A 25147-nucleotide genomic window follows, 5' to 3' on the forward strand; every position below is an offset into this window, starting at 1 on the left:
TAAGTGATTTGCCGTGGTTCATGGAAAGATTGGGAATAGTGAAAATTGCGGAATACTTTGAATCTAGAGGTATTTCACCCGATGCTGACTTGCTAAAAACACCAATGGACGAGCAAGGGTTGAAACTTAAGGCAGAGTTGAAGGATAGATGGTCTGCTCTGTTCCCAGTGAGATCTACTAGGTTACTTATCCAATATTCTATTGAAAAGCTTCCAAAGGATTCCGAAAACTTTAAAAATCTTTTGGCGCTCTGGAAACCTAGGGTCACGCCAATCATTCCACATATTCTACAACTTCTTTATCAAATCCAGGCATACCATAACCCAGAGAACTGGAAACCACTACCTCGAATCGTTCAATCATTTGTCAGGGATACAACAGTTGAGAGATTTTGGCAAATGGGTGTTTCAATCCAGTCTAGAGATGAATTTTTGGAAGAAAATGTCAAAGCGATGCACACCCTCAGAGACTTTGCAGACTCTGTTGGTCACATCGTGAGATACACTAGAGAGTATGTGTTTTTGTCCCTTGCGACGATTTCAAACCTTGATGATACATTATACACCATTCCCAACATTGCGGATATCTTCTGGAGAGCCGCTACAGGAGAGAACGTTGGAATCACTCTGCACTCATGGAAACACATGATCAGCATTATGCTGAGGCCGGTTATTAAAAATTGTCCCCCAGCACATGTTGGAAACTTTATGCGTCAGTTGTTGCCACAGATGTTCGTTACTTTGGATGAACTTCTGGTCAACAAATGGGAAAAGGTGTACATTAGTGGACTTCAATTCGATGAGGATGACGCCCAGTTGAGCCAGGAAATGATGGAGGAGCATATTTTGAGACAGGTTACACAAGTTATCACTAGACTACTTGTTGACTGTGTTGGTCAGTATGGACACAAGAGTCCACTAACGGATACCCAGTTGGAGATTAGAAGATTGATTTTCAATGATAAAAACATTTTAGCTCCATTCCTTCAACTGTTGTGCCATATTATCATGCTTAAAGATTCAAGATGCTCTTTCAACGCTATTTTGATTATTAGAGCGGTCCTGAATGACATAGTCTTGAAAGATGAAGAAGTTGACAAGTTCCTGTGTGAAAACCTTACAAAATCTATTGTGCATTGCTTAACCATTGATTTCTACCGTGAGAGTCAAGGTGAATCGGCATATGTACTCACATCACTTTACATCAACATGAAAGTCCATGGACCGTACATGCAACAGGTATTGAGAAGTTTACTACCAAATTCTCTGGATGCAGATTTTAAAGAACTCGAGCAAGGGTTAGACACTGCAAAGAACATAAGAGAACAGAGAAACTCAATGCTGCACTTCATCCAAACCGTGAAAGAGCACAGTGACGACGATGAAAGTATGAAGAGAGAAAGACTTAGACAACTTGATGCTGTTCAAAAGAAAAAGAAAGGAGATACTGACTTGATGAACGACCCTTTTCTAGAGAATGGTGCATTGGGCAATCTCTTTGGTGATAACTGACTATCTTTGTATCCATAAAGATTCCACCACGGCTGGAATAACAAAATAAAATGATAAGTAAAGCAAAAAAGTAACATTACACTATTTTTCAAAATATACAATCCATTGTTGTATTCATGTAGTAATCTTTGTTCTTTTCTTCTTCTCACAATTGTTGATTTATAGCTAGTTATATACCTGATAGGGCGTTGTTTGAACCATCACCAGACATCCTCTTGGTACTTGTTCAAAGTTCTGAAGTTCTTCAAGATCTCGTGTGCCTTTTCTGTAGAGAATCCCTTCTTTTCAGACATGATTCTACACAAAGTATCGTTGACATCCCTTGCCATTCTTGCAGCATCACCACAGACGTAGATGAAAGCACCTGCATCGATCAGCTCCATGATTTCATCCTTCAGCTCGTAAAGTTTATGTTGAACATAAACCTTTTCAGCTCCTTCTCTAGAGAAGGCACTGTGCATTTCAAAGTTCTCACCGAGGGTCTTTGCGTATTCGACCCATTCGTCTCTGTATAAGAAGTCCTCGTCCGATCTTCTACATCCGTATAGCAACACCATCTTGGCAAATGTCTTGCCTTGTTGAGCCAATGCGACTCTGTCTCTGACAAAGCCCCTGAATGGAGCAACACCTGTACCTGGACCAATCATAATCACAGGCGCAGTTGGTGAAGTTGGCAATCTGAAAGTAGAACGACGCACATGAACAGGTAACTTGTATGGCGAGAATTTGTTTCTTGGTCCTTTCAAGTCATAGGTCAAATGAGGTTTTGCTGATTCCTTGTTTTGATCAATTTCAATGTTACGCAACAAGTTCGTAGTAACACCTGTGATAAGTCTATCTTGGAACTTATCAGCCTCGACAACAGCGGTGATGTGGATTGTGGTCTTCTCAGAAAGCGACGAAGAAGAGATGGAGTAATAACGAGGTTGTAATGGAGAGATAGTTTCAATCAAAAATTCCAAAGGCAATTTCCACGTAGCACCGTCAGATAAGATGGACAACACTTCGCTCAAGTCGTATTTGTTTTCATGGATCTCTTTGGCAAAGAGATCTTTGTCCTTTGACAACTTATCACACTGTTGTTGAGCCTTCTCATTTGGAGCAAATTGTTTTAAGTTGGCCACGATTTGTCTTGAAACTGGACCAGAAATCTCTTTAAAGTGGCGGAAAACAGTCTCCACGGTTGTTGGTGAAGGGAATGGGATGTTAACGGTTGAGTCCAAGGCCTTGACCTCGATTACCTGCTCCTTATCCTCCCACAAGTTGACAATCTTCAAGAACTTTTCAACTTTCTCGTTGGCATTGGATGGCCAAACAGCCAAATGATCACCGGTTGAGTAACGCAAGTTTGTATTGGAAAGATCAAACTCAGCATGGATACATGATCTATCCTTGGAGTTGAACAATTCCTTTGAGTGGGCAATAGGAGCCAAGTAAGGATGAGCATGGTCAAATGGACCCAACGACAGGTTTGTAGATTTGTCCAAGTATGACTTATCAGGCTCTCCCAAGAACACCTCGCCATCTTCATACTCGCCTGGGTCCAAGGTGGTGATTTTCAAAGAGGCTTCAAATTTAGCATCAGACTCCGTCAAGTTCAACGAGGACTTGAGGATATCCATTGTGGCCTCTTTCCAAGCGAGGTAATCCTCGTCGAGAGTACCAGCACCATCGTCACCTTTACCGAATTCTCCAATGATTGTAGCAGAAGCGGCCTTTAAAGCGTTATCAGCCTTAACAGCAGCACCGTTGTAGAACTCATACGTGGAGTTACCCAAACCAAACAAGGTATACTTCAAATTGGACAAGTCCCCCTTGGAAAGGTTGGAGATATGATCCTCAAATGGCACGGATTGATCTGGGAAGTCACCTTCACCGTACGTGGCGATGAAAAAGGACACCACGCACTCCAAATCGTTCAAAGTGTCAAAGTCGTAATCTGCGAGATCGGCAACCATAATGTTCAGCTTGTACTTGGCCTTCAGCTCTTTGGCAAACTTGTGCGCATAGTCTTCAGCAGTACCAGTCTGGGAGCCGTAGAACACAACGTAGTTCTTGTTGTGGTCTCTCACCACCTCGGAGATGTCTCTGGAATCGCTAACCACCTTCGTACCATCATCGCCAACTCCCCAGAACACACCCTTGGTCAAGTATGCAAGCACGGCCAGGGCCAGCGCAGCCAACACCGAGTAATCCAATGTATCTAAAGCCATTCTGCTTCTCTCTTCTTATCGAAACAAACAGCAAGTCAAGAACAGACTAATTGAGAAATCAACAATTGAAAGGAAAGAAGAACAGTACTTCGTTTAAGTAAAAAAATGGTCTGAAAAAATGCCCGATCATCGTTTATGGGTGTTTCTTCCTTTTCGGTGCACGCGTGTTCTTTCCGCGGACGTGCGCCAACCGTGTCCCTGAAGCCTGTTTTTCAAACCCGCTAATCATTTCCCTTTTCAGAATAATTTTTTGTTTCTCGACACTCTTGCGCTGCCGGCCAGGCACCCTTTGTATGCTGTTATATTACTACAACGCTTGATAGATGGGGTTAATAGGGGTTTGTTTGCGCTGACTTCAGCTGAATTCGGGTATATTGCCTTGTCTTAGCAGACAGGTCAAGTGTGCGATCTCGGATGCGCCCCTTGGGTTGTGCTTCTCCAAGTAGTTGATGATGTCTTCAAAATTGGACTCACCAACGTCTATTTCACCATCCTCTTCCCCTTCTTCGTCACCCAGGTGCAGATCGTCGCATTGGTCATCGTCGTCAGCGTCATCGTGATCTTCATCCGCGTCCCCTTCACGTTCGGTGACCTCCAGCTTGTTGATGAAGTAGTCCACCTTCTCTGGGTCCATGGTGGTTCCGTCCATTAAGCACCGTAGCTTGTACCTCATGAGTTTCCTCAGTCGGGCCATCGTGGTGCTGTCGTACCAACCATCGTGGAAATCACACTCCGTTCTCAGTTTGGCGTGCGATAACAACAGACACACCTGTTCATCAACGATGTCTTCCAGCTGAAAGTGTAAACTGTGGGGTAACTCAACCCCGGTAAACTTGAATATCTTTGAAACTCCATTCGGAACTTCACTGACGAATCCCTTGGGAACTGTCTTGTTAAACCCTGGCACCCTGAAACCTTCGGTCTGATAGCGGGAAAACTCCGCAGAAGACTTTGGATCCACCCCAAACCGAATGTACGTCTGTCTCCATGGACCTTTGGTGTAGGTGTAGGAAACCTGGGGTAAGGCATATTTGAAGCATGTCTTCAAATGCACGGGCAGGTTGGCTTCCAAGTGTTTCCGAATCCATATCGGCCGTATCTCGAACAATTTACGAATTATTTCCAATGCATCCAATACATCCTTATACACCAGATTATCGGAATGCGATTGGAAGAATTCCAGCTGTTGCTTGGATTCCTCTGATGGACCCGTGGGAGGTTGATCCTCCCACTTAATAATGGAGGAATTCAACTTCAAATGTTTGTTTCTGGTTGTCAATTTACCTTCCTTCAACACCGTCGCTGCGTTCTTCTTATAATGGTAGTTGAAAGGCAGTGGTATAGATGAGAATCTAGGTGGCGGTGGTAAATCGTAGAGCCCATTTTCGTTGGGAGCCCAAGGTTTCAAATCCTCGTCCAACCCTAGGGAACAAATCTCTGTATAGTTCAAGCTGTGTATCGATTTATTGACCTTTTGTGCAAATGGTGAGTTGCTCATCTGGTATTGGAAGTCTGACATCTCTCGGAATCTAAAGGTCTTGTTGATAATGGCAACTGGTGTAATATGGATAGGCTTGGAATGGACACTGTGCAGCTGTTGTAGTGACCTCTGGACATTCCCGGCGTTGGCCTTCAACACACTTTTTGGCAGCGAGATTTTTATTAGAATCTGTTCATGAGTATTCACCTTTGCATTCACAGGGTGCTCATAGATATTGTTTGTGAATCTCAACTCCAAAGGATGTGAAGAGTCATCCTGACACGCCTTAATAATAGCACTCTCACCACCAACAAGGCCTATGGCTTTGTCAACGTTCTGAACTTTCAGAGGAAATTCAATACACGACACATGTGGGATGTCCAAGGAATGTTCCTTCGCGTACTGCTTAGACATTGCTGTATCTTCCCAGGCTGTATTGTATGAATTGATGAGTTATAAGAATCTGCGTATCTGTTTATTTGTTTACGTCTCGTCCTCCAAAACATGACAATCTGGTGGAGCAAGTGTTACCCTACCTCTTCCTCACACCACGCAGGCTTGTTTACGTAATTTTCCCCTACTGTAAACGGTTTCCAGGACAACCGTTCTCCTCCGTCGTCTGGTAACTAGAGGAACAGTCACGTGCATCGCACCACATGTAATAGCAATTTTATGGCAGAAGGATTCATAAACGAGATTATCTTTTTGAACTACACAGCAATTAGCAACTTTCAGCTCAGACACACTAGCAAAGGCATAAAAACGTTTGGTCTAATTGCACGACTTTTCTGACCATCGATCCCAATTCATTAGAGAAACTCAAATAGACAAAGACATGGTTAAAGGTAACGTCTTGGTGGTTTCGAATAGAATTCCGGTGACGTTGAAGCGTTCTCCAGATGGGGAGTACGAGTACAACATGTCATCTGGTGGTCTCGTCACTGCTCTTCAAGGTCTAAAGAAGACCTCCACGTTCCAATGGTTCGGGTGGCCCGGGTGGGAAGTGCCAGCTGACGAGCAGGAGAAAGTCACGAGAGAGTTGAACGATAAGTTCAAGGCAACACCAATTTTCCTCAGTGATGAGGTTGCAGAGTTACACTACAACGGGTTTTCGAACTCGATTCTCTGGCCGCTTTTCCACTACCATCCAGGTGAGATCAACTTTGACGAGAACGCCTGGGTGGCGTATAACGAGGCCAATGAGAAGTTTGCAGACGAGATCATCAAATATGTCAAAGATGGCGATATCGTTTGGGTTCACGACTACCACCTGATGCTACTGCCGGAATTACTGCGCAAACAAATTGAACAACGGGGCATCAAGGACGTTAAGCTTGGCTTCTTCTTACATACGCCGTTCCCATCTTCAGAGATTTATAGAGTTTTACCCGTTAGACAGGAAATACTGAGAGGTGTTCTGAGCTGTGATCTTATTGGCTTCCATACGTATGACTATGCACGTCATTTTCTCTCCTCCGTGGAGAGGGTGCTAGGCGTTGCAACAATGCCCAACGGTGTTGAATACAGGGGACGTAATGTGAACGTTGGTGCATTCCCAATTGGTATTGACGTTGATAACTTTACCGAAGGTTTGAAGAAACCCGAAGTTGTAAAGAGAATTGAACAGCTCAAGAGTAAATTTCAAGATACGAAGATCATTGTCGGTGTTGATAGACTTGACTATATCAAAGGTGTTCCACAGAAACTCCATGCACTGGAGGTTTTTCTGAATGAACATCCTGAATGGATTGGTAAAGTGGTGCTTGTACAAGTTGCTGTTCCTTCAAGAGGAGACGTTGAAGAGTATCAGGAGTTGAGAGCCACTGTCAATGAACTCGTTGGAAGAATCAACGGAACCTTTGGTACTGTTGAGTTTGTTCCAATCCACTTCATGCACAAGTCTATCCCTTTTAACGAATTGATTTCCCTTTATGCTGTTTCTGACGTTTGCCTGGTCAGCTCCACCAGGGATGGTATGAACTTGGTTTCGTATGAGTACATTGCATGTCAAGAGGAGAAACACGGTTCTTTGATATTGTCTGAATTCACTGGTGCTGCACAGTCATTGAACGGTGCAATCATTGTGAATCCGTGGAACACTGATGAATTGAGCCACGCCATCTACGAGGCACTCACCCTCCCGGAGGAGAAGAAGAAGGCCAACCATGACAAGTTGTTCCAATACATTTCAAAATACACTAGTGCCTTTTGGGGAGAAAATTTTGTCAAGGAGTTGTATAAGCTTAAGTCAAGTGCTTAAGGGTTGTTCAATTGACCACATTCACATCCATGACCAAGGTGCACACATGTACTTTCTGTAATTTCCTTGTCGGACTTTCAATTTAAGTTGGACTTTCACTTGTGCTTGTAATTGCAGATCATTGTTGCAGAAGTAATTGAAGCAAACAATTCGTCCTATAAAGAGTGTTCTAAAAGCTTTCATCCAATGTCATTGTTCTTGTATACACTGTCTTGTAGTAAACTATTGCTGATGCACTATCGTTACAACCAGGTCCACACACCCGGGCCTATTCATTCGATGCACCTGCAGTTCGAAAGAAAAGCAATTGTAACCCATTCGAGCAACTACGGTTACAACCAATCAGCTGACCAGGAAGCTGGTGGGTCTCCGCCAGTAACTTTTCTTCTATCAAAGGATTCCACTGGCCACTTCAGCTTACAGAACAGTTCTAAAGTGATCCAGATACTTTTGTATGGCATACTGATATCGCTCGCGATTTGCGTGCTGTTCTTCTCCTACTGTTCCTGTACCAGGATTATACGCTATTTACACGGCTCTCTGAGCAGAATGAAAATATGTTGGAGGGTTGCACAAGCCCGGAATGATAGCATGTTTCAGTTCTTCAAGATTGGAATCAGATGTGTTTGGTACACCGTATGGTTCATCTTGGTCGTCCTATTGTCGATATCCACGGTTAACATCTCTGCCCTGTGGTTTCTGCTGGTTATACTGGGGGTTGTCAAGTCCAAGAGAGATACACCCAGACCCAAGCCTGCTCTACCCAAGCCTCGGTGTGTCACAAGAAACGACATTGATTGCTTTTCACCAGACTATGACTCCGACTGGGCACTCGGGTTCGAATATACAAACCCAGACCACTCCTTCTGCAAGAGGTTCAAACCAAGACAAGATTCTGAGCTGTCTCGAGGTAAGGAAACCTGTTGTATATGTATTGAAGGGTACACATCTAGCCAAATGGTGTTGGAGCTACCCTGTGGGCATCGCTACCATTATGGGTGTATACTCAGCCATAGGGTGAGCAAGACGGAACAGCTCGGGTTCTACGACGACTTGAAGGAGTTTGCGTGTCTACTGTGTCGTCTGAACGTAATGAAGCACTATTTATATTACAGAGAACATGGTTGGACCGTGGATGAGGTGCCATATGAGAACAAATAGCGGCCTCCATCGTTCATGAAAATGTGCCATTTGTGCTCTTTAGAGACAGCACAGAGGTAGTGATTTTAGAGGAGCATGAATGCACACCTTGTGTGTGTCTTACTGAGATGGGACAAGACACTTGATGAGGATGTTGTACGCACCGTTGATGTCACGGTCGGCACAGAGGTTGCCCGAGGCACAGTGGAAGGTGCGGTCGTCCAGAGACAGTGTGTGCTTCATTGTTCCACAGCCGGTGCATGTTCTGCTCATGTACTCTTCAATCATTCTCGAGAGTCGTGTCCCCGTGACTTGACATTTGAAGGCCAAACGCTGGTAAAAGGCTTAGTGCGAGCTCATCATCAAGTTTCTGTTCATCCCGCGGTTCCTGCTCATGCTTACCAATTCTTGACTTTCGGATGGTGGTGGCACGATGTTTTCGTAGGATGATGTTAGATGTCTTATGATTTGCCAATGATCATCAATCACTATATTTGTGACGTTTTGTATAGTTTACGGCATTGCTTTGACTTCCCTACGGACTACATTTGGTCTATCTTCTTCTTTAACGCCATTATTTTCTCGCTGTTCAATGAGAGATCAAAGGAGTCCCCAGTTCGCTCTTCGGGGTTCACCTCAAAATGTTTCCAGTTATATCGACGTCATAATATTTCTTTCATTAACAATAGGATGTACATGGCTCCAGTAAGAGAGCTCCGAATCTTTCTTGGACACCCTCTGGGATTTTTGCCTTTATTGTTCAACCTTTTGTTCTTGGCCATTGTTTGGTGATGTTTTTAATTCTGTGTATAAAACTGTACTGGTTTTGTGTCATTTTGTGTTGATAAGAATTCCAAATGTAAACAATGCAGCGGAAATTGAAAACATCCTAACATTTTTACGATTGCTGATGCAACGAAGAACCAGAATTGCATATGTAAATGCAACACGTTGTGATTTATTTTGAAAGGGCCGTTGATCCAATCAAGCTCAAAGTCAATATATACGATGATGTGGATATGTTACTTTGCTTTCCTAGTTAGGTTTTCCAAGTTTTGTTTTGTTGCTGAGATATAAGCAAATTTATGTGTTTTTCTTGATTAAACCATACAAACCATGAATGGATATATCTCAGAGAGTATTGAAGGTGAATTGATCATACATTGTGTATCTCTTAATTAGGGTGAAAGCTATATTGTGGTATAATTTGGGGAAATTTAAACGGGGGTTGCTATTTTTATAAATATCATTCTAATTTTTGCATCTAATCATGACTATAAGAATAATCTTAATGACAATAAAATTCAGAAATATAAGAGAAGAGATTCAATTCCTAAGAACTAAGAAAGGCGAAATATAATGGTTCAACGAGCCCCTTTCAAACCATCGTAGAGAAACACTCGAATCTTGAGGACTCGTGCTTCATGCTATTTTCACATCCCAAAGAGGATGTGATCACTGCAAAGTGTTACTGGAAATCACAGCTGATGTATGTAATTCAGTTATAAATCCGGAAATCTAGTCCGATGGTCGGATATCACAGCAAAGTGGTAACGACACACGCCTTCCAGCTGCGTGGACGACGCGTGGTGAGTGGATGATCTATCACTGGCTCATGGAGAACATCTGGTCCCTTCCTGACTGAATGGTAGACAATACGAGCGAGATAATGAGCTTGTGGAATGAGCTTTAATTTTTGGGCTTGAGACACTTTTCCTGCCAGTAAATCAGTTTTGCTGTCATTTTGCTGTGCCTTTTCGTGCCCTGACCGCAGTTTCACATTTGGCGCAAAAGCCCACAAAAGGAACCGTTTTGGCCAACAATTGCAACCTCTCCCAGGTATCAAACGCGGTTATTCAGGTCTACTTTGCTCTATAAAGACACGTTTCTTCACACAAGTTGATTGCTAGCAAGTTGATTGCTGTTACTTGATAGATTCGACCATTGCACAGATGTCTTCGTCAATTGACTTACAAGAGGTTCATGATTTCCTCACGGCGTTGGCCAAAGAGTGTGGAGACATAATTAGTTCCCATAGTGGCCGGGAGACCTTTGACGACAAGAAGAACTCTGTTGATTTGGTTACAAAGATCGATAAGCAGGTCGAGACCCTTGTTAGCGAGCGTATCAGGGCCAGCTTCAGCGGGTGCAAGTTCATTGGGGAGGAGACGTACATCCCTGGAGAGACTCAGTTGTCCGATGACCCAACGTTCATTGTGGATCCAATTGACGGCACTACAAACTTCATCCATAACTTCCCTTACTCGTGTATCTCTCTGGGATTCACGTTGAACAAGGAACCCGTGGTTGGTGTGATCTATAACCCTCACCTGGACCTGCTGTTCCACGCCATCAAGGGTAAAGGTGCTTTCCTCAATGACAAGCGTCTGCCAAAGGCTCAGGATACAAAGCCTTCATTGACGCTTCAATCTTCCCTGATCGGCCTTGAATCCGGTTCAGATCGTGGTGGTGAGTTATTTGAACGTAAGTGGGATCTCATGAAGAGCCTCATGAGTCAAAACGGTGGATTTGCACATGGTTTCAGATCCCTCGGCTCTGCAGCAATGAACATTTGCCATGTTGCTACTGGCCAGCTCGACAGTTATTGGGAAGGTGGCTGTCAGATGTGGGACGTGTGTGCCGGCTGGGTGATTCTTCAGGAGACTGGTGGTATCTGTGTTGGTGGTAACAGGGCTGTCTGGAATAACACCATTGACAGTAGAGTGTATCTTTTCGTTAGAGGTGCTGACCCAGAGGAGCAAAAGAACTACGTTGAACAGTTCTGGAGTTATACCACTGGTGATTTGAATTACTAATGTACTTGTTAAATAGTCTTGAATGCCACCTGCTCCGGGAGTTGGAAAGACACACGGTACATTGGCTTTGTAGGTGCAACTTTTCTCACCAATTGGAATTGTAGAGTGTCATAGTCCAATGGATAGTCAATGATTCTACACATCCTCGTGTGAATTCTGCGCTGGATGTCCTCATCACTCGGCTCTGGTTCATCAGGGCTGAACTTCTCAAAGCAATAAACATGCACCATTGGCAGTTTAAACCCCTCCAGTCTTCTGATTTCTGGTACCGATGAATATATCCCGTTGAATTCGTTCAAGAACTCCAAGGCAGAGTCTGGAAGGTTCATGACGAAATGGTGGATGAACTTTGGCACTGGAAGGAACTGATAGATGGGCTCCTCACCGGCTTTACGCTTTTTCGAAAGATACTTGACACCACCGTTGTGTGATTTGTCGAACTGGGAGGCATAGTCCAAGCATCTCTGTATAAGCTCTCTGCCGTTAACGTTAACAGGTTCGACATAATCACCAACCTTGTTCCTTTGGATGTTGACCTTCATCCAGTGGAAACTGTCTGGGTTCAAGTCATTGCTGATGACAAAGACCCTCTTCTTACCAGCTGGCACACTGAATGGGCCGACACCAGCCATCACATCACACACGAGCTCGCCCTGCTGGAAGGTATTGACCAGCCTATCGTGCTCTGTGTGTAATCTCGAGTTCCAGTAAACCTTTGAGAAGTCGAATTGGAAGACGCAGTTGGACTCACGCTGCTCCACTATGAGGTCGTCGTCTCCAGCGAGCACTTTCATGGAGAATGTACGGTATACGGTATCGATGGACCCCACCTTATCAACAACTGTTCTGATATTGGGGTTCTTATCCAGGATGACTTGCCCTATAAGCTCGCCAAATGGCTTAAACTCGTCTCTCAGGTTCAAGTGTGCAATATGGCCAGTGATGGTGAAGCCTGAAGGCACCTCGTCCAGGAACTCCTCGGGCAGTATGGCTCCAAGGATCTCCTCTGCTTTCCAGAAGTCGTATCCTATGGTCAATGAGTACGGCTTCAATTGCACCTTGTTCTGCTGGAGGAAGCGGAATCCCTCAGCAGACAGCTTCACAGGCACCTCCTCTACAGAGTGGACCTCATCCTTCAGTAGCACACCTCTTGTGCCGTCGTCGTATTTGTTGACGTTGCGCATCTTCTTCAGCTTGAGCATGTCCTTGGAGTACAACTTGATGAACTGGCCCACCAGTTTCGGCTCGTTGAAGTGCGCCTCAACAACAGACAGCGTTCTATGGAAGAATGCTCTGTCCAATTGGGTCATAGCCCTGTTCACTGGCGGAGCTAGGTTCATTTTGCCTGTGTTTTCAACCCAATGGCTGCTTCCATTTATGTCTGATGCTGCGATGAGCTCAAAATTTTCAGTGAGGCCCCCATCACCACGGAAAATTTTTTGACCCGTGATGAGTATTCGAAGGAGTAAGGAAAGAAAGCAGTAGCAAAGAAGGCGTACAAGGGTTGGAAGATGGACGTTATCACCATTAACAAGCACACTGATCTCACGTTCAACGATAACGATGAGGTGATACATAACGCAATTGAAGGGGATATCGATGTTGACATGGAGGACAGTGACAATGCTGATGATGAAGACGGGTCGATGCAGAACAGGGCCATAGTGACGCCGGGGGAGCTGGTGACCGATGACCCTGTCTGGATGAAAGGCCACGGCACGTATTACCTCGAGAATAGAACGTATAGCTCTGTTGCGGGAACAGTGTCTCGTGTGAACAGGCTGCTCTCTGTGATTCCCATCAGGGGACGCTATCAACCGGAGACTGGTGATCATATTGTTGGTAGGATCACAGAGGTTGGCCAGAAGAGATGGAAGGTGGACATTGGTGCTAAGCAGGACGCTGTCTTGATGCTTGGGTCTGTGAATCTGCCAGGTGGTGTTCTGAGACGTAAGAACGAAGCCGATGAGCTCCAGATGAGAAACTTCCTGAAAGAGGGAGACTTGCTGAATGCTGAGGTCCAGTCCCTGTTCCAAGACGGGTCTGCCTCGTTGCACACGAGATCCTTGAAGTACGGGAAGCTGAGGGACGGTGTCTTCTTGAAGGTGCCTAGCTCCCTGGTGGTGAGATCGAAATACCACAGCCATGAATTGCCTGGTGGAGTAAGTGTCATTCTTGGTGTCAATGGCTACGTATGGTTGAGAAAGACCAGTGATCTTCAGCAGCAGCAGTCAGCTTCCCATGTGGGCAAAGATGCTGCTGCCCTGTCCACCAGGGGCAACTACTCCGTGGGCAATGCCTCCGTGACTATCACGAGACTGGAGGAAGAGTCGTCATGGGAGATCTACAGCGATGTCAATGACCAGATTTCTCAGAGCATCAGGGAAACCATAACGAGGTACGCCAATTGTATCAAGATCCTCGCCTACTGTGAGATTGGAATCACGCTCGAGCGAGTCACGGCGTGCTACGAGGCCAGCATGGCGTACGACGAGGCTGGCAAGCTCATCGACCGTGAAGTTATGGAATCAATAGGTGACGATGTCATCACTGCGGAAAAGTATAGGGGTTGATGTATTTACACGTGGTGATCTTATATACAGACGTATTGCACTTAATCGTTCTTCTTCTTCTTCATAGCCTCGATGATCTCCTCTTCTTCCTTCATCTTTTGTAGTCTCTCCTGGATACCTGGAGAGAGATACTTCTCCACAAAGGTCATCTCCTCGTCACGCTTCTTGTCGTCCTTCTTCTTTGCAACGATGCACCATGTGGTTCCCAGGTGTGTTCTCTTCTCCTCGGTGATCTCCAATCCACTATCGTCTAGCAGCTCTCCGATGTCCAGGTTCCATCTACAGCCCCATGTTTCCAGTCTCTTCTCAGCTCTGTTATCCAGCACGTTGTTGATGAAGTCGTACTCACCACGGCCGTGCTCCAGGAGCACAATACGGCCACCAGGCTTCAGCAGCTCAGCAAAGTTCTTCAGTGCTCTCACTGGGTCCTCGTGGGAACACAGGCCAAAGGCCTCGATCACGGTGTCGTACTTGATCGTCGAGTGCTTAGCAGTAACATCCACCTGCTTCTCGTCAACGTCACTCACCTGAATATCAGCACTCTTCCCTCGTGCCAAATCAACAAGGTCTTCGGCCCTACCAACGACAAACGCAGCGTTCTTGTACAGAGGGAACTTCTCCCTGAACTTCTTGTTGGCAATCTCCATCATCTTCTCACTTGAGTCCAGAAAGGTGATTGATTTGATGTGGTCCATCGCCATGAACTTGATATTACGGCCAGTACCACATGACACCTCAAGAACGTCTCCACGACAGTGTTTCATCAGCCATTTCCGTCTCTTGCCCATAAAGACCATCTTCTCTTCCCAGTCGATATCCTTATCGTACTCCTCGGCCTTGGAGTCGTAGAAGCCAGTGGTGTCCCTGGCAGGCAGGATCTTCTCGTGACAGTGGTTCAACCCTTCAACGGTGATCTCCATCCCATCAAAGTCCGTGACTCCCTTGGCCTTCAGCTTCTCGTACTCCGCGAGCTTCTTCTCGTCCCTGTAGCGGGCCTTCCCGGTGAGCTGCTTCCATCTAAGCATCTCGTACTCGTTAACTTTCCCCTGTGTATTCATCTTGCCCGTGATCTCGTCCAGCTCCTGGTCTTTCTTGTACAGTCCGCCCATGTACTTCCATCCCAGGTAGAGAAACACAGCGTACGAGCCCACGTAGTACCACGTCATCTTCTTCTGGAACTCCTTGGTGCGGAACGTCGCCCACCAGCGCACATACCACTTCGACGACCTCATATCCCTCTCCAGTTGCTCCAATTGAAGCTCCTCTTTGGTCTTGGACTTCTTGACGTGTGCTCCAGGAGCCTGGTAAAACGAAGACCTTGAGCTGTAGCGTACCAACGGCACTGTCAGTCCAACAGTGGAGCGTACGCTGGGTCTCAGCCTCAAGAAGGGACTCAGCATCTTGCTTTCAGGCTATCAGTTATTCGCTTTTGATGGCAGTGTATGAGAGTATGGGCCGGAATCTCGGTGTTTGGTGGATTTTTTTTTCACCAGCCCGCCCACTGTGTGCTTCTCTCCCCGTACACGTCTAACATCAACACGTACACGCGTCAGCCGGTGCTGCCTTCCTACAACGCGCAATACACGCCAATGGAGTTCGAATTTGTTGATTTAAACGCCGGCATGAGGTCCAGGGGGATCACGTGTACCGGTCTACGAGTTTGTTCCGTGTCGAAAGGTGAATTGGAGGTGGAATCTATGGAAAGACACGAGTTCATGGCTAAGATCAACGCTGGAGCGAGATCAAAGAGTCCTTCAATTCAGCCGTCATCTGAGTTCTTTGACGTCTGCGACGACAGGAGGGTGTCGTCAGCGTCGAGTGAGCCCTTCACGCAAATCTCAGAGCTGTGACTCGTATCTCTTTGCGTATAGTCCCAGTGCCTTTATCGGGAAGAGGAACCTATAGTTCGGGTACTCGATGGCACAGGAATGGTTGAAGACACCTTCAATATCTTCAAACTTCCATCTGCCATCTGGTTGCTGTCTCTCCATCAGCAGGCTGATGCCTCGTTGTAACACTTGTTTGTCCGGATAGTCCGCTAAGATCAGCCCTATCAACGCCCATGCTGTTTGAACAACGAGCGATCTATCGCTTTCAACGTACGAGTGTAGTTCACAGCTCTTCATGGACTCACTCCATCCACCGTCTGCTCTCTGCCTGGAAACCAGGAAATCACAACCTTTGCGAACTATATCACTGTTTGCGTAGTTCTCGCCAACTGTGTAGAGTGCCTCAAGAGCAAACATGGCTGCGTAGGTATAACAGATTCCCCAGCATCCATACCATGAGCCGTCAGGCTCCTGGACTCTCTTGATGTAATCTATGGCTCTCGATATGGCAAGACTAACGTCGTCAGAACGATACTGGGAGTGCTCCCTGAAATACGTCAGCCCAAGGACGACGGAATCTGTGCATTCAACGTACGGATACTCAACCATTATATTGGCAAACACTTCAGCTGGATTGAGCAATTCCATCAGTGGGGTGGCCTTGATCTTCTCGTACGTGGCGAAGGATCCAAACTCAAAGTGGCCAACGTTTTGTAGAGAGAGGAGCACATCAACAGCTCTGTTCAGCTTGTCATCTGTGATTAAGTCCTTCAAATGGGCAAATTTGGCACTGTTTCTAACCATGATGATGGCTTTAACAGACTCTGCAGTACAATCACTGACGGTGTATCCTTGTTCCTTGGTGCTGAATGGCCATCCACCAACCCTCTTGTCCCTGTAGCTTCCATCAACACACTCCTCAGTGAACTGAGACCTGACGAGAAACCTGTAGCTTTTCTCAACCATCGGTCTGAACTCATCCAGCTCTGCCAGCCCAGCCATGAAGAGGTACTGAACTGCAAACGCACAATCCCAGACCTGTCCACCGTTAGTTCCCATGACTGTCAGACCTTGCGAGCCATGGAAGAGGCACTCCTTCAATCTGGACATACACGACTCGAAGAGAGGCGACTTGCCTTCCTCGTGAAACACCATGACGGTGTTGAAGGCAGCGTTAACAGGCGCAATGGACAAGTCCTTTGTATTCAGCAACTCCTTCTTGACAAGGTCATACGTCAACGTCTGCAGAGATCTCAAGAGCCATGATGGTCTCCAATTCTCCCATTTGGACAGAAAGTAGTTTGCAAAGTTCAACAGCTTCGAATGTGGATAGTACAGGTCCACTCCACAGACGTCATCCCTGTGCTTTGAGAAGTCTATCGAATCATAGTCCTGTTTGTATATCTCGTCTCTTAGCTCTCTAATCAGGTCATCCTCCTCGCAGTGTACACGAGCCGCAGATAGATACCCCAAGGGTAAGTAAATGGCACGAGTATGAACCCACCATTTACCAGGATGAATCGGTAACCAATATGGCAATGCCCAAAGCTCTGGAGGGGCAGGGTTGACACCTGTCCACTTGTAGAGGTTCAGCACACTCAGCCAAGCCTTCCCCCAGTGTGGTGTTCTCAGTGCGCCTCCAAGTCTCATCAAAGTTCTACGAGCCTTCAAGCAAACAGGGTGGTCCTTTGGCAATCCCAATAGTCTCAGGACAACGTAGTTGATAGTAGTACCAAAGCATGTCGACTTATCAACAGAATGGAGGCCCCAACCTCCATCAACAGGGTGGGAGGTATTGACGATGTATCTGATCAGCTCTACCTTCTCATGCTCCGGAATCGGTGTCTTTGAGAAGTAATGAGCCACCACATAACCAACCGTCATGAACATTGGGCCTTGATACTGCATCGGGAAGATACCACTCTCATCTTGTAAGTAGCTGAAGAACGTGGCACCGTTCTTCGCAGCTGTGAACGCAGATTGGGAGTCATTTGGCAGGTCAGGTGGATTGAAGTCTTCAACCTCGAGGGCGTACTTGACAAAGGCCGACTGTTCTCTCTCGTTTACATCTTCATCATCACCAGTGAGATACTCCCATGTAGTAGCACCAAGTTCAGTGGTGTTCAATCGCCAGCGAGTAGGGTCCGTCTTTGGTAGTCCGAGTACCTCGGAGTAGAGTGGTTGCTCAGCCATATCCATTGGGTCAGTCACTCGCAGTCAATGAGCTTTATGAAGGAAACAATGGGTTGTCAGAGCCGTGATATAACGCTCTTCGTTTAGCACTTTACGGTTATTAGTTTGCGCAAAATCGGCGAAACCTGTTCCTTCCTAATCCGGTAATTTGCGTAGACTTGCTCCTGCACCTCTCAATTTGCGCAGTTTTTCTTGCGAAATGTCCCGTTTGGGACTTTGTATAGTGAGCCACCTCCGCAACACTCGTCTCATCTCAAGTAACTGGAGAAACCCCCTTTTCTCGCCATTACACTGCTTGAATTCTTCAATTCGCATCGGCTCTTACCCCTTTGATACCTTCCAATTGAGCTCGTACACCATACAATGACTGAGAGAGACGTCTTGCCATCCACTTTCAAGCCAATCCGTTACGACCTGGAAGTGTCGCAGATCGATGTTAAGGCAAACACCTTCCACGGTGATGTCAAGGTTCAATTGGACGTTAAGGAAACCACAGATCAGCTCGTTCTGCATGCCTCCAAGCTGACTTTCAACACCTACAAGCTGACGTACACGTTGAACAAGACTGAAGCCGAGGTCAGCATCAATGGTGTCACGGTGGATGAAAAGCACGAGACAGCTACGTTCTCGCTTGGTGAGAAGGTCCCAGCAGGTGCAAAGGCGTTGTTGGAAATTGAGTACACTGCTGAGATCAAGACAAATATGAATGGATTTTACCGTTCTGACTATTTGGATAAGGACGGTAAGGAGCAGGTGATGTTGTCCACGCAGTTCGAGGCGACAGAAGCCCGTGGTGCGCTCCCATGTTGGGATGAGCCAAACCTCAAGGCTACATTTCAGCTCTCAATTTCCGTTGCTGAGGACTTCACTGCTCTGAGTAACACCCCGGTGATCTCTTCGAAAGTGCTTGGTGATGGTAAGAAGAAAGGTGCCGTTGAGGCTTCTGGCTTGAAGGTTGTCAAGTTCCAAGAGACCCCGATTATGAGCACTTATCTCTTTGCCTGGGCTGTGGGTAAGATGGACTACATTGAAACCCTTACTGAAAAGTCCTACAACGGTAAGAAGCTACCAGTGCGTATCTACACCCAGCAGGGAATCTCATCTCAAGGTGAATTTGCGCTCTCCGTGGCTGCAAAAGTGGTTGATCTGTTCTCAGATGTATTCAAGATTGACTATGTCTTGCCAAAGTTGGACCTCATCTCAGTGCCATCGTACTCGCACAATGCCATGGAGAATTGGGGATTGGTTACCTTTAGACCAACAGCGTTGTTGTTTGATGAGAAGACAAGTGCAAAGAAGTACCAGAAAAAGGTTGCCTATGTCGTTGCTCATGAATTGGCACATCAATGGTTTGGCAATTTGGTCACCATGGACTGGTGGGATGAGCTATGGCTCAACGAGGGTTTCGCCACTTGGGTTGGCTCATATGCTTTGGATAAGCTCTTCCCACAGTGGAAGGTGTTTGACGTTTGTATAACTGAAGACTTGCAAACTGCCTTGACTGCCGATGCTTCCAGAGGATCTCACCCAGTTGAGGTTCCGATTCAAAGTTCTGCAGACATTGACCAAGTCTTTGACCACATTTCTTACTTGAAAGGTGGTAGTGTCATCAACCAGCTCGCCAATACCATTGGTGTGGAAGACTTTCTCTCTGGTGTGGCACATTACTTGAGCGAACACAAGTTTGGTAATGCTAAAACTAAAGACTTGTGGGCCTCCATCTCTGAGGTTAGTGGTGTTGATGTTGTCACTATGGCCAATAATTGGATCTCAAAGATCGGGTTCCCATATGTCTCTGTGGAGACCATTGGTGATGAGGTCAAATTCACTCAACACAGATTCTTAGCTTCCGGTGATGTCAAGGACTCTGAAGATGAAACCATTTGGTGGATTCCTTTGAACCTATCCACGGGGCTTGGTGATGATGATGTGGTTCGCCAGACTTTGACTGAACGTTCTATCTCAATTCCAAAGATTGATGGATTCTTTAAAGTCAATAAGAACTCCACTGGATTTTACCGTGTTGTCTATGACAAGACGACTTTGGACGCCATTAAGAACAACCTGGATAAGCTATCACCAACTGATAAGGTTGGACTGGTTAGTGATTTGACCTTCACCGCAGCTGCTGGGTTGACAAAGACATCAGATGCTCTTGAATTTATAAAACTGTTGAAAGGAGAATCTGAAGCCGTTGTTTGGGATGCGATTTTAAAATCACTTGGCTCAATATCCCAAGTCTGGTATGAACAACCAAAAGATATTCAAGATGCCCTAAACAAGTTTATTCAGAGTATCATTTCACCAAGTGCACTGAGTTTGGACTTTGACACCACTCCTGAGGATTTCCTAGTTGCGGATTTGAAAGTGAAGCTGCTGGCGAGTGCTGTCGGTGCTGGGATAACAGAGATCATTTCGCCTGCACAGTCTGTCTTTGCCAAGTATCAACAAGGTGAGCCCGTCGACCCTTCATTGAGAGGTGTGATTTTCCAATCCATTGTCTCTCCAAAGGACGCCACTGAGGAGGATTGGGACTCCGTATACAATATCATCAGATCCAGCGATGCCCTCGATACTCGTGAGATCGTGCTAGCTTCTCTGGGCACTGCAACAAACGATGCGTTGATCGACAAGTCGCTTGACCTTATCCTATCTCCCGAAGTTCCAATCATGGATGTCCAGTTCGTTGCTGTTGCCTTGTCCAAGAACAACGCTGCGCGTGACAAACTCTGGGCCTACTTGAAGGATAACTATGATGCCATCTATGAAAGACTGAACGCAAACAGGGTCGTTTTCGACAGATTCGTCAAGTTTACACTGGGCTCATTTGCCAGTTTGGAGAAGAGCGATGAGATCAAGAAGTTCTTTGAAGGAAAGGACATCTACGGCTTCGAAAGATCGCTCGACCAGGTCACCGACAGTATCAAGACCAACGCGAATTGGGTCGCCAGGGACAGCGAGGATATCGCCAAATGGCTGCAATAGGCCTATGACGCTAGTATTTCTACTCTAAACGTATATTTAAGAGAGTGCTCTCTGTAGCCAATGATGTAAGCTGCGTATGAGCCCTGTAAAACATCCGCACACCAGACAATTTTAGGGGGGTTGAAAAAACCACAAAAAGCTCCAACAGCAAAAGCTCCTACAACAACAACAACAACAACACAGCTTGAAGAGGATCGAAGCAAAGCAATGTCCGTTTCGTTTGGAAGAACTATCAAGAACATATGGAAGTCCGGCTGGGCGCGCTACGCCAAACAGATGAACACCATCGGTGACGCCCGTGCTGGTACCCTAGTTGGTGTTGATGACTATGGTAACGAGTACTACGAATCTCATGACCCTGTTGATATCCATCTGAGATCCAGATGGGTTGAGTATAAAGATACCAAATTCTACGATGTTTCTCAGTTGGAGCCTGGCTGGCACTACTGGTTGGGCTATGGTACCAACACGCCTCCAAACAAGCTTGAAGGGGAGGAGAAGACGGAAAGGGCATACACACCACCGGCGGTGCATGCTACAAATTTAACAGGAACCACTGGGTGCTACGTGCCATACAACACTGCAAAGCCGAAGTTTGAGCAGTGGGAGCCAAAGGTTGCCGAGAGAGCCCAAGCCTAGGGCCTATTTATTTATTTTACCCTTTTCAAAGACATATTTATTTCCCTATTTATTATAAACAACATTAAATCTATACCTTCTGTGTGTGTATATATATAGTCTACTTGCCACTGGCAAAAGTAGCTGCCACTATCAATGGGAAGACGACTGTAGCATCACAATAGATCTTGGTAGAGTGGGCTTCAGCTTTGATCTTACCCCAGCTCACAGCTTCATCTGGTCTTGCACCGGCATCTGACCCGTCAAATTCTTGACCTGTGTTGATAAACACGGCATAATCTGCACCGTTTCTCATGAGACAGGCGTTACAGATGTGGTGTTTGATCAATCCACCACCAAGGAGGATCATACCGGCGCGAGAAGCAGCCATGGACATCGAGTTGATCTTACGGATGTCAGCAACGATGTCCAAACGCAGCTGTTGAGGAGATGCCTTGAAAGTGTGGAAGAAGAGCATATCACCGATGGAACCGTCTGTGATAGCAGGACAGAACACTGGGATATCATTCTTGTAGGCCCAGTAAAGCACTGAAGACTCATCGTTGATCTCTTTACCCAATCTTCTGATCAGGTCAGATGGTGACAGAACAGCTGGAGAACCTGCATCCAAACATTCAGCACCGAGCTTTGTCGCAGCCTGTGTCTGCTCCTCTAACAGTGTATCCAAGATTGGCACTATCCACTCTTCAAACTTACAATAGTTGTCGTTTGGAACCAACAGATTACCGATACGGTTCATACCCTCGTCTCTCAACTTTTTACCTTGAAGGCTGAATTCACCCATATAAGTTGGCGCAAGGCACTTGATGAGGTCCTCCTCGATACCACCTGCGGTAGCGACGATGGCACTCACGTGCTTGTTTTGGACGAGGAATCTTAGTGTGTCTCTCAACCCAGAAGAGATCAGGTTAGAGGTGTAACCCATAAACACCGTGGTTCTCTGGTAGCCTTCTTCGTCAAATTCACCCGTCTGCTTGTGCTCCTCCAGCTCATCCTTGTGCTTACCTCTCCACTTTCTCATCTCGTCAATGATCTCACAACCTTTAGCCACGGACGAAGCCTGGAATCCCATGGTCTTCATACCATTGATGAGGTCTACTGCACGCATGTTCGTAGCCTCAGGCTTGGAGTAGTCAATTCCCTTCACCTCGACAAATGAGTCAGGAACCGGAACAGATGCCTTAAGCACTGCATCGGAGAGGATCTCTGGAAGCTCGGAATTCTGTTTGGACATTGGTTGATGCTTTCCCCTTTCAACAATGGTGAGCTGAGTGATGAGACTAGGCCAAAAAAAATTTTCTCCCTATGTCTCGTTCCTCTATACGGAGCATCTCCAGAGGGAAGAAAACCGAGATGGTGAACGGGACTAGAATCAGCGTTACAATGGAACAATAATCACCCACGGGTGCTGTCTCTAGGCCAATTGACAGAGAATGCCAGTGCGTGCTTGTGCTCACGTGCGAACTGGTGGACGGGCTTGCCTTCATCGTGGACTCAAGCATCTGGAACTGTAGCAATGGCTCCACGGTTCTCATCGTCCGAGCCGGGCTATGGATTAGTACCCTAGCCCCAGCATGGAATGCTCACAATAGTCACCTTTACAACCACGCCATTGTATCAGCTTCCAACAATCAGGGCATCCCAGCTACGTTGGAGGTGTACGTGATACTCGGCACAAGTGACACACAATTTCTAGTAGAATTATCACACAATGGTGTTGGTATATCACCCATCACCCTAGGCCGGAGATGTGGCTCGAAATAGATAAGCGAGCCCACCAGGCCAGGCGCCCCCCCCCCGGCTAATCTCCGTGCTGGCTCGGGGCGGGGGGAGGGGCAGGTGAGCTCCCCATATATAAGCACCTTGTAGTCCTTTAGATATTGCTCTTCCATTCCACCACCCTTTTAATACACGATATCACTATCTCAGTACTTTTCTAGCAATCTGCCATGGAAAGGGAACTGAATTTCGATAAAGCTGAACTGGCCATGCGTCAGGCGTTCGACCTCTTCCAACTGGGAGCATCTATGCTTAAGAAGGAGGACAACTCATCTTCAGCAGGCAAGACCAGCTCTTCCGCAGCGGTGCGTTCCAAGAAGAAGGTGTCCTCCAAGAAAAAGGCCTCTAGAAACACTGTCTTTGACGATGAACAAACTACACCTGATGACGATAGCGAGGATGAACTGGCTGGCGATGACAACCTCTACAGAAGCAGTAAGGTGATGAAGAAAACCGGTTCTTTTACGAATGAAGATTACTACCTGGGTTATTCACACAGGTATATCGACTTCACTGCAGGAAACCCCACAACGTATCACGTTGTGGAGCACTTTTCGAAGCTTTTGGAATCAAAGGGGTTTACCTATCTCTCTGAAAAGGAAGATTGGGGTGAATTGACACCTGGCTTGTACTATACCGTTAGAAATGGTACCAACCTAGGTGCATTTGTCCTTGGTGAAGGGTGGAAACCTGAGTTCGGATCAGGTATTGTGGGTGCCCATGTCGATGCTTTGGCTGCAAAGCTGAAGCCTGTTTCCAAAAAGTCCAAAGTTGACGGTTATGAACTGCTAGGTGTGGCACCGTATGCCGGTGCCCTCTCGCCTGTTTGGTTCGATAGAGACTTGGGTATCGCTGGTAGAGTCCTTGTCAAAGTTAAAGATCCAAAATCACCTGTTGGCTACAATATTGTATCCAAATTGGTCGACTCTTCCCCAAAGCCAATTGCAAGAATCTCTACTCTGGCTCCTCACTTTGGTGCGGTGTCAAATCCACCTTATGATACAGAGGAAAAGGCAATTCCTGTCATTGCATTCTCGCCAGGTCCAGATGCGCCTCCTTCAGAGGCAGAAAAGAGTGCACCATTGTATGGTAAGCATTCTCTGGAATTGTTGAGATACATTGCGTCATTGGCTAAGGTGGAGGTGCAAGATCTTGCCATCCTGGACTTGGACTTGTTCGACGTTCAAAGGGGAACCCTAAGTGGTATTAAGGATGACTTTCTCATTGCCCCAAGAATTGATGACAGATTGTGCTCGTTTGCTGCACTTCATGCTCTGTTGGAGTTTGCCGAAAAGCCAATCCCTAAGGGTCTATTCAACCAAGTACTACTCTACGATAATGAAGAGATTGGTTCCTTAACGAGACAAGGTGCTAAATCCAATTTGATCACAAGCATTACTCAAAGAGTCATCGCTTCAACCCAGGACATTGCAGATGGCCAAAGTGTTGATACGTTGTCGAAGATCTCATTTGCTAACTCGATTATTTTGTCAGCTGATGTTACACATCTGTTGAACCCTACTTATAAGAGTGAATACCTTGAGAACCACTTCCCATTGCCAAACATTGGTGTTACTGTTGCGCTTGATCCGAATGGCCATATGGCTACAGATTCTGTTGGTTGGTCCCTTGTTGAGGAGCTAGCAAAGATAAACGATGATAAAATCCAATATTTCCAGATTAAGAACAATGCAAGATCTGGAGGTACTATTGGACCTTCAATTTCTTC

General features: G+C 46.2%; 14 protein-coding genes across 14 annotated transcripts in view; 8 read left to right on the forward strand and 6 right to left on the reverse strand.

Moving 5' to 3' along the window:
- MSN5 (karyopherin MSN5) overlaps nucleotides 1–1511 on the forward strand; it is a gene marked incomplete at both ends in the record, with an annotated part of 3552 nt that extends 2041 nt beyond the window's left edge. Inside the window, one exon of the mRNA XM_020213533.1 lies at nucleotides 40–1511. Coding sequence (XP_020073588.1) covers nucleotides 40–1511 — 1472 coding nt within the window. The remainder of the gene's footprint in view (nucleotides 1–39) is intronic.
- Nucleotides 1512–1611: 100 nt separating this feature from the next.
- On the reverse strand, nucleotides 1612–3901 carry NCP1 (NADPH--hemoprotein reductase). Its single transcript, XM_020213189.1, has one exon. The coding sequence runs from the start codon at nucleotides 3722–3724 to the stop codon at nucleotides 1712–1714; it is 2013 nt and encodes a 670-aa protein (XP_020073589.1). The 5' UTR covers nucleotides 3725–3901; the 3' UTR covers nucleotides 1612–1711.
- On the reverse strand, nucleotides 3902–5641 carry TFC1 (transcription factor TFIIIC subunit TFC1). Its single transcript, XM_020213188.1, has one exon. It carries the CDS (start codon nucleotides 5616–5618, stop codon nucleotides 4080–4082), a length of 1539 nt encoding a protein of 512 aa, XP_020073590.1. The 5' UTR covers nucleotides 5619–5641; the 3' UTR covers nucleotides 3902–4079.
- Nucleotides 5642–6039: 398 nt separating this feature from the next.
- TPS1 (alpha,alpha-trehalose-phosphate synthase (UDP-forming) TPS1) lies at nucleotides 6040–7464 on the forward strand (the record flags this gene model as incomplete). The annotated part of the gene is made up of 1 exon (XM_020212346.1): nucleotides 6040–7464. The coding sequence occupies one exon, from the start codon at nucleotides 6040–6042 to the stop codon at nucleotides 7462–7464; it is 1425 nt and encodes a 474-aa protein (XP_020073591.1).
- Nucleotides 7465–8055: 591 nt separating this feature from the next.
- CYBJADRAFT_170986 (uncharacterized protein) lies at nucleotides 8056–8625 on the forward strand (the record flags this gene model as incomplete). Its single annotated transcript, XM_020216173.1, has 1 exon — nucleotides 8056–8625. One exon carries the CDS (start codon nucleotides 8056–8058, stop codon nucleotides 8623–8625), a length of 570 nt encoding a protein of 189 aa, XP_020073592.1.
- A 1931-nt stretch (nucleotides 8626–10556) lies between these two features.
- INM2 (inositol monophosphate 1-phosphatase INM2) lies at nucleotides 10557–11420 on the forward strand (the record flags this gene model as incomplete). Its single annotated transcript, XM_020212400.1, has 1 exon — nucleotides 10557–11420. One exon carries the CDS (start codon nucleotides 10557–10559, stop codon nucleotides 11418–11420), a length of 864 nt encoding a protein of 287 aa, XP_020073593.1.
- An 8-nt stretch (nucleotides 11421–11428) lies between these two features.
- Nucleotides 11429–12760, reverse strand: TRM5 (tRNA (guanine) methyltransferase; the record flags this gene model as incomplete). The annotated part of the gene is made up of 1 exon (XM_020216785.1): nucleotides 11429–12760. One exon carries the CDS (start codon nucleotides 12758–12760, stop codon nucleotides 11429–11431), a length of 1332 nt encoding a protein of 443 aa, XP_020073594.1.
- Nucleotides 12761–13027: 267 nt separating this feature from the next.
- On the forward strand, nucleotides 13028–13993 carry RRP4 (exosome non-catalytic core subunit RRP4; the record flags this gene model as incomplete). Its single annotated transcript, XM_020213534.1, has 1 exon — nucleotides 13028–13993. One exon carries the CDS (start codon nucleotides 13028–13030, stop codon nucleotides 13991–13993), a length of 966 nt encoding a protein of 321 aa, XP_020073595.1.
- A 41-nt stretch (nucleotides 13994–14034) lies between these two features.
- On the reverse strand, nucleotides 14035–15393 carry OMS1 (putative RNA methyltransferase; the record flags this gene model as incomplete). The annotated part of the gene is made up of 2 exons (XM_020212438.1): nucleotides 14035–14478; nucleotides 14521–15393. 2 exons carry the CDS (start codon nucleotides 15391–15393, stop codon nucleotides 14035–14037), a joined length of 1317 nt encoding a protein of 438 aa, XP_020073596.1.
- Nucleotides 15394–15831: 438 nt separating this feature from the next.
- Nucleotides 15832–18021, reverse strand: ERG7 (lanosterol synthase ERG7; the record flags this gene model as incomplete). Its single annotated transcript, XM_020216174.1, has 1 exon — nucleotides 15832–18021. One exon carries the CDS (start codon nucleotides 18019–18021, stop codon nucleotides 15832–15834), a length of 2190 nt encoding a protein of 729 aa, XP_020073597.1.
- Nucleotides 18022–18272: 251 nt separating this feature from the next.
- CYBJADRAFT_135016 (M1 family metallopeptidase) lies at nucleotides 18273–21047 on the forward strand. The gene has a single exon (XM_020213124.1). It carries the CDS (start codon nucleotides 18379–18381, stop codon nucleotides 20998–21000), a length of 2622 nt encoding a protein of 873 aa, XP_020073598.1. The 5' UTR covers nucleotides 18273–18378; the 3' UTR covers nucleotides 21001–21047.
- Nucleotides 21048–21207: 160 nt separating this feature from the next.
- CYBJADRAFT_122278 (complex I NDUFA12 subunit family protein) lies at nucleotides 21208–21639 on the forward strand (the record flags this gene model as incomplete). Its single annotated transcript, XM_020212412.1, has 1 exon — nucleotides 21208–21639. The coding sequence occupies one exon, from the start codon at nucleotides 21208–21210 to the stop codon at nucleotides 21637–21639; it is 432 nt and encodes a 143-aa protein (XP_020073599.1).
- Nucleotides 21640–21739: 100 nt separating this feature from the next.
- Nucleotides 21740–22873, reverse strand: DYS1 (deoxyhypusine synthase; the record flags this gene model as incomplete). Its single annotated transcript, XM_020212433.1, has 1 exon — nucleotides 21740–22873. The coding sequence occupies one exon, from the start codon at nucleotides 22871–22873 to the stop codon at nucleotides 21740–21742; it is 1134 nt and encodes a 377-aa protein (XP_020073600.1).
- Nucleotides 22874–23178: 305 nt separating this feature from the next.
- Nucleotides 23179–25147, forward strand: part of APE1 (metalloaminopeptidase APE1) — a gene marked incomplete at its 3' end in the record, with an annotated part of 2608 nt that continues 639 nt past the window's right edge. Inside the window, exon 1 of the mRNA XM_020216972.1 lies at nucleotides 23179–25122. Coding sequence (XP_020073601.1) covers nucleotides 23589–25122 — 1534 coding nt within the window. The 5' untranslated portion in view covers nucleotides 23179–23588. The remainder of the gene's footprint in view (nucleotides 25123–25147) is intronic.

Source organism: Cyberlindnera jadinii, assembly GCF_001661405.1.
Source record: "Cyberlindnera jadinii NRRL Y-1542 unplaced genomic scaffold CYBJAscaffold_1, whole genome shotgun sequence".
Taxonomy (NCBI): Eukaryota; Fungi; Ascomycota; class Saccharomycetes; order Phaffomycetales; family Wickerhamomycetaceae; genus Williopsis; species Williopsis jadinii.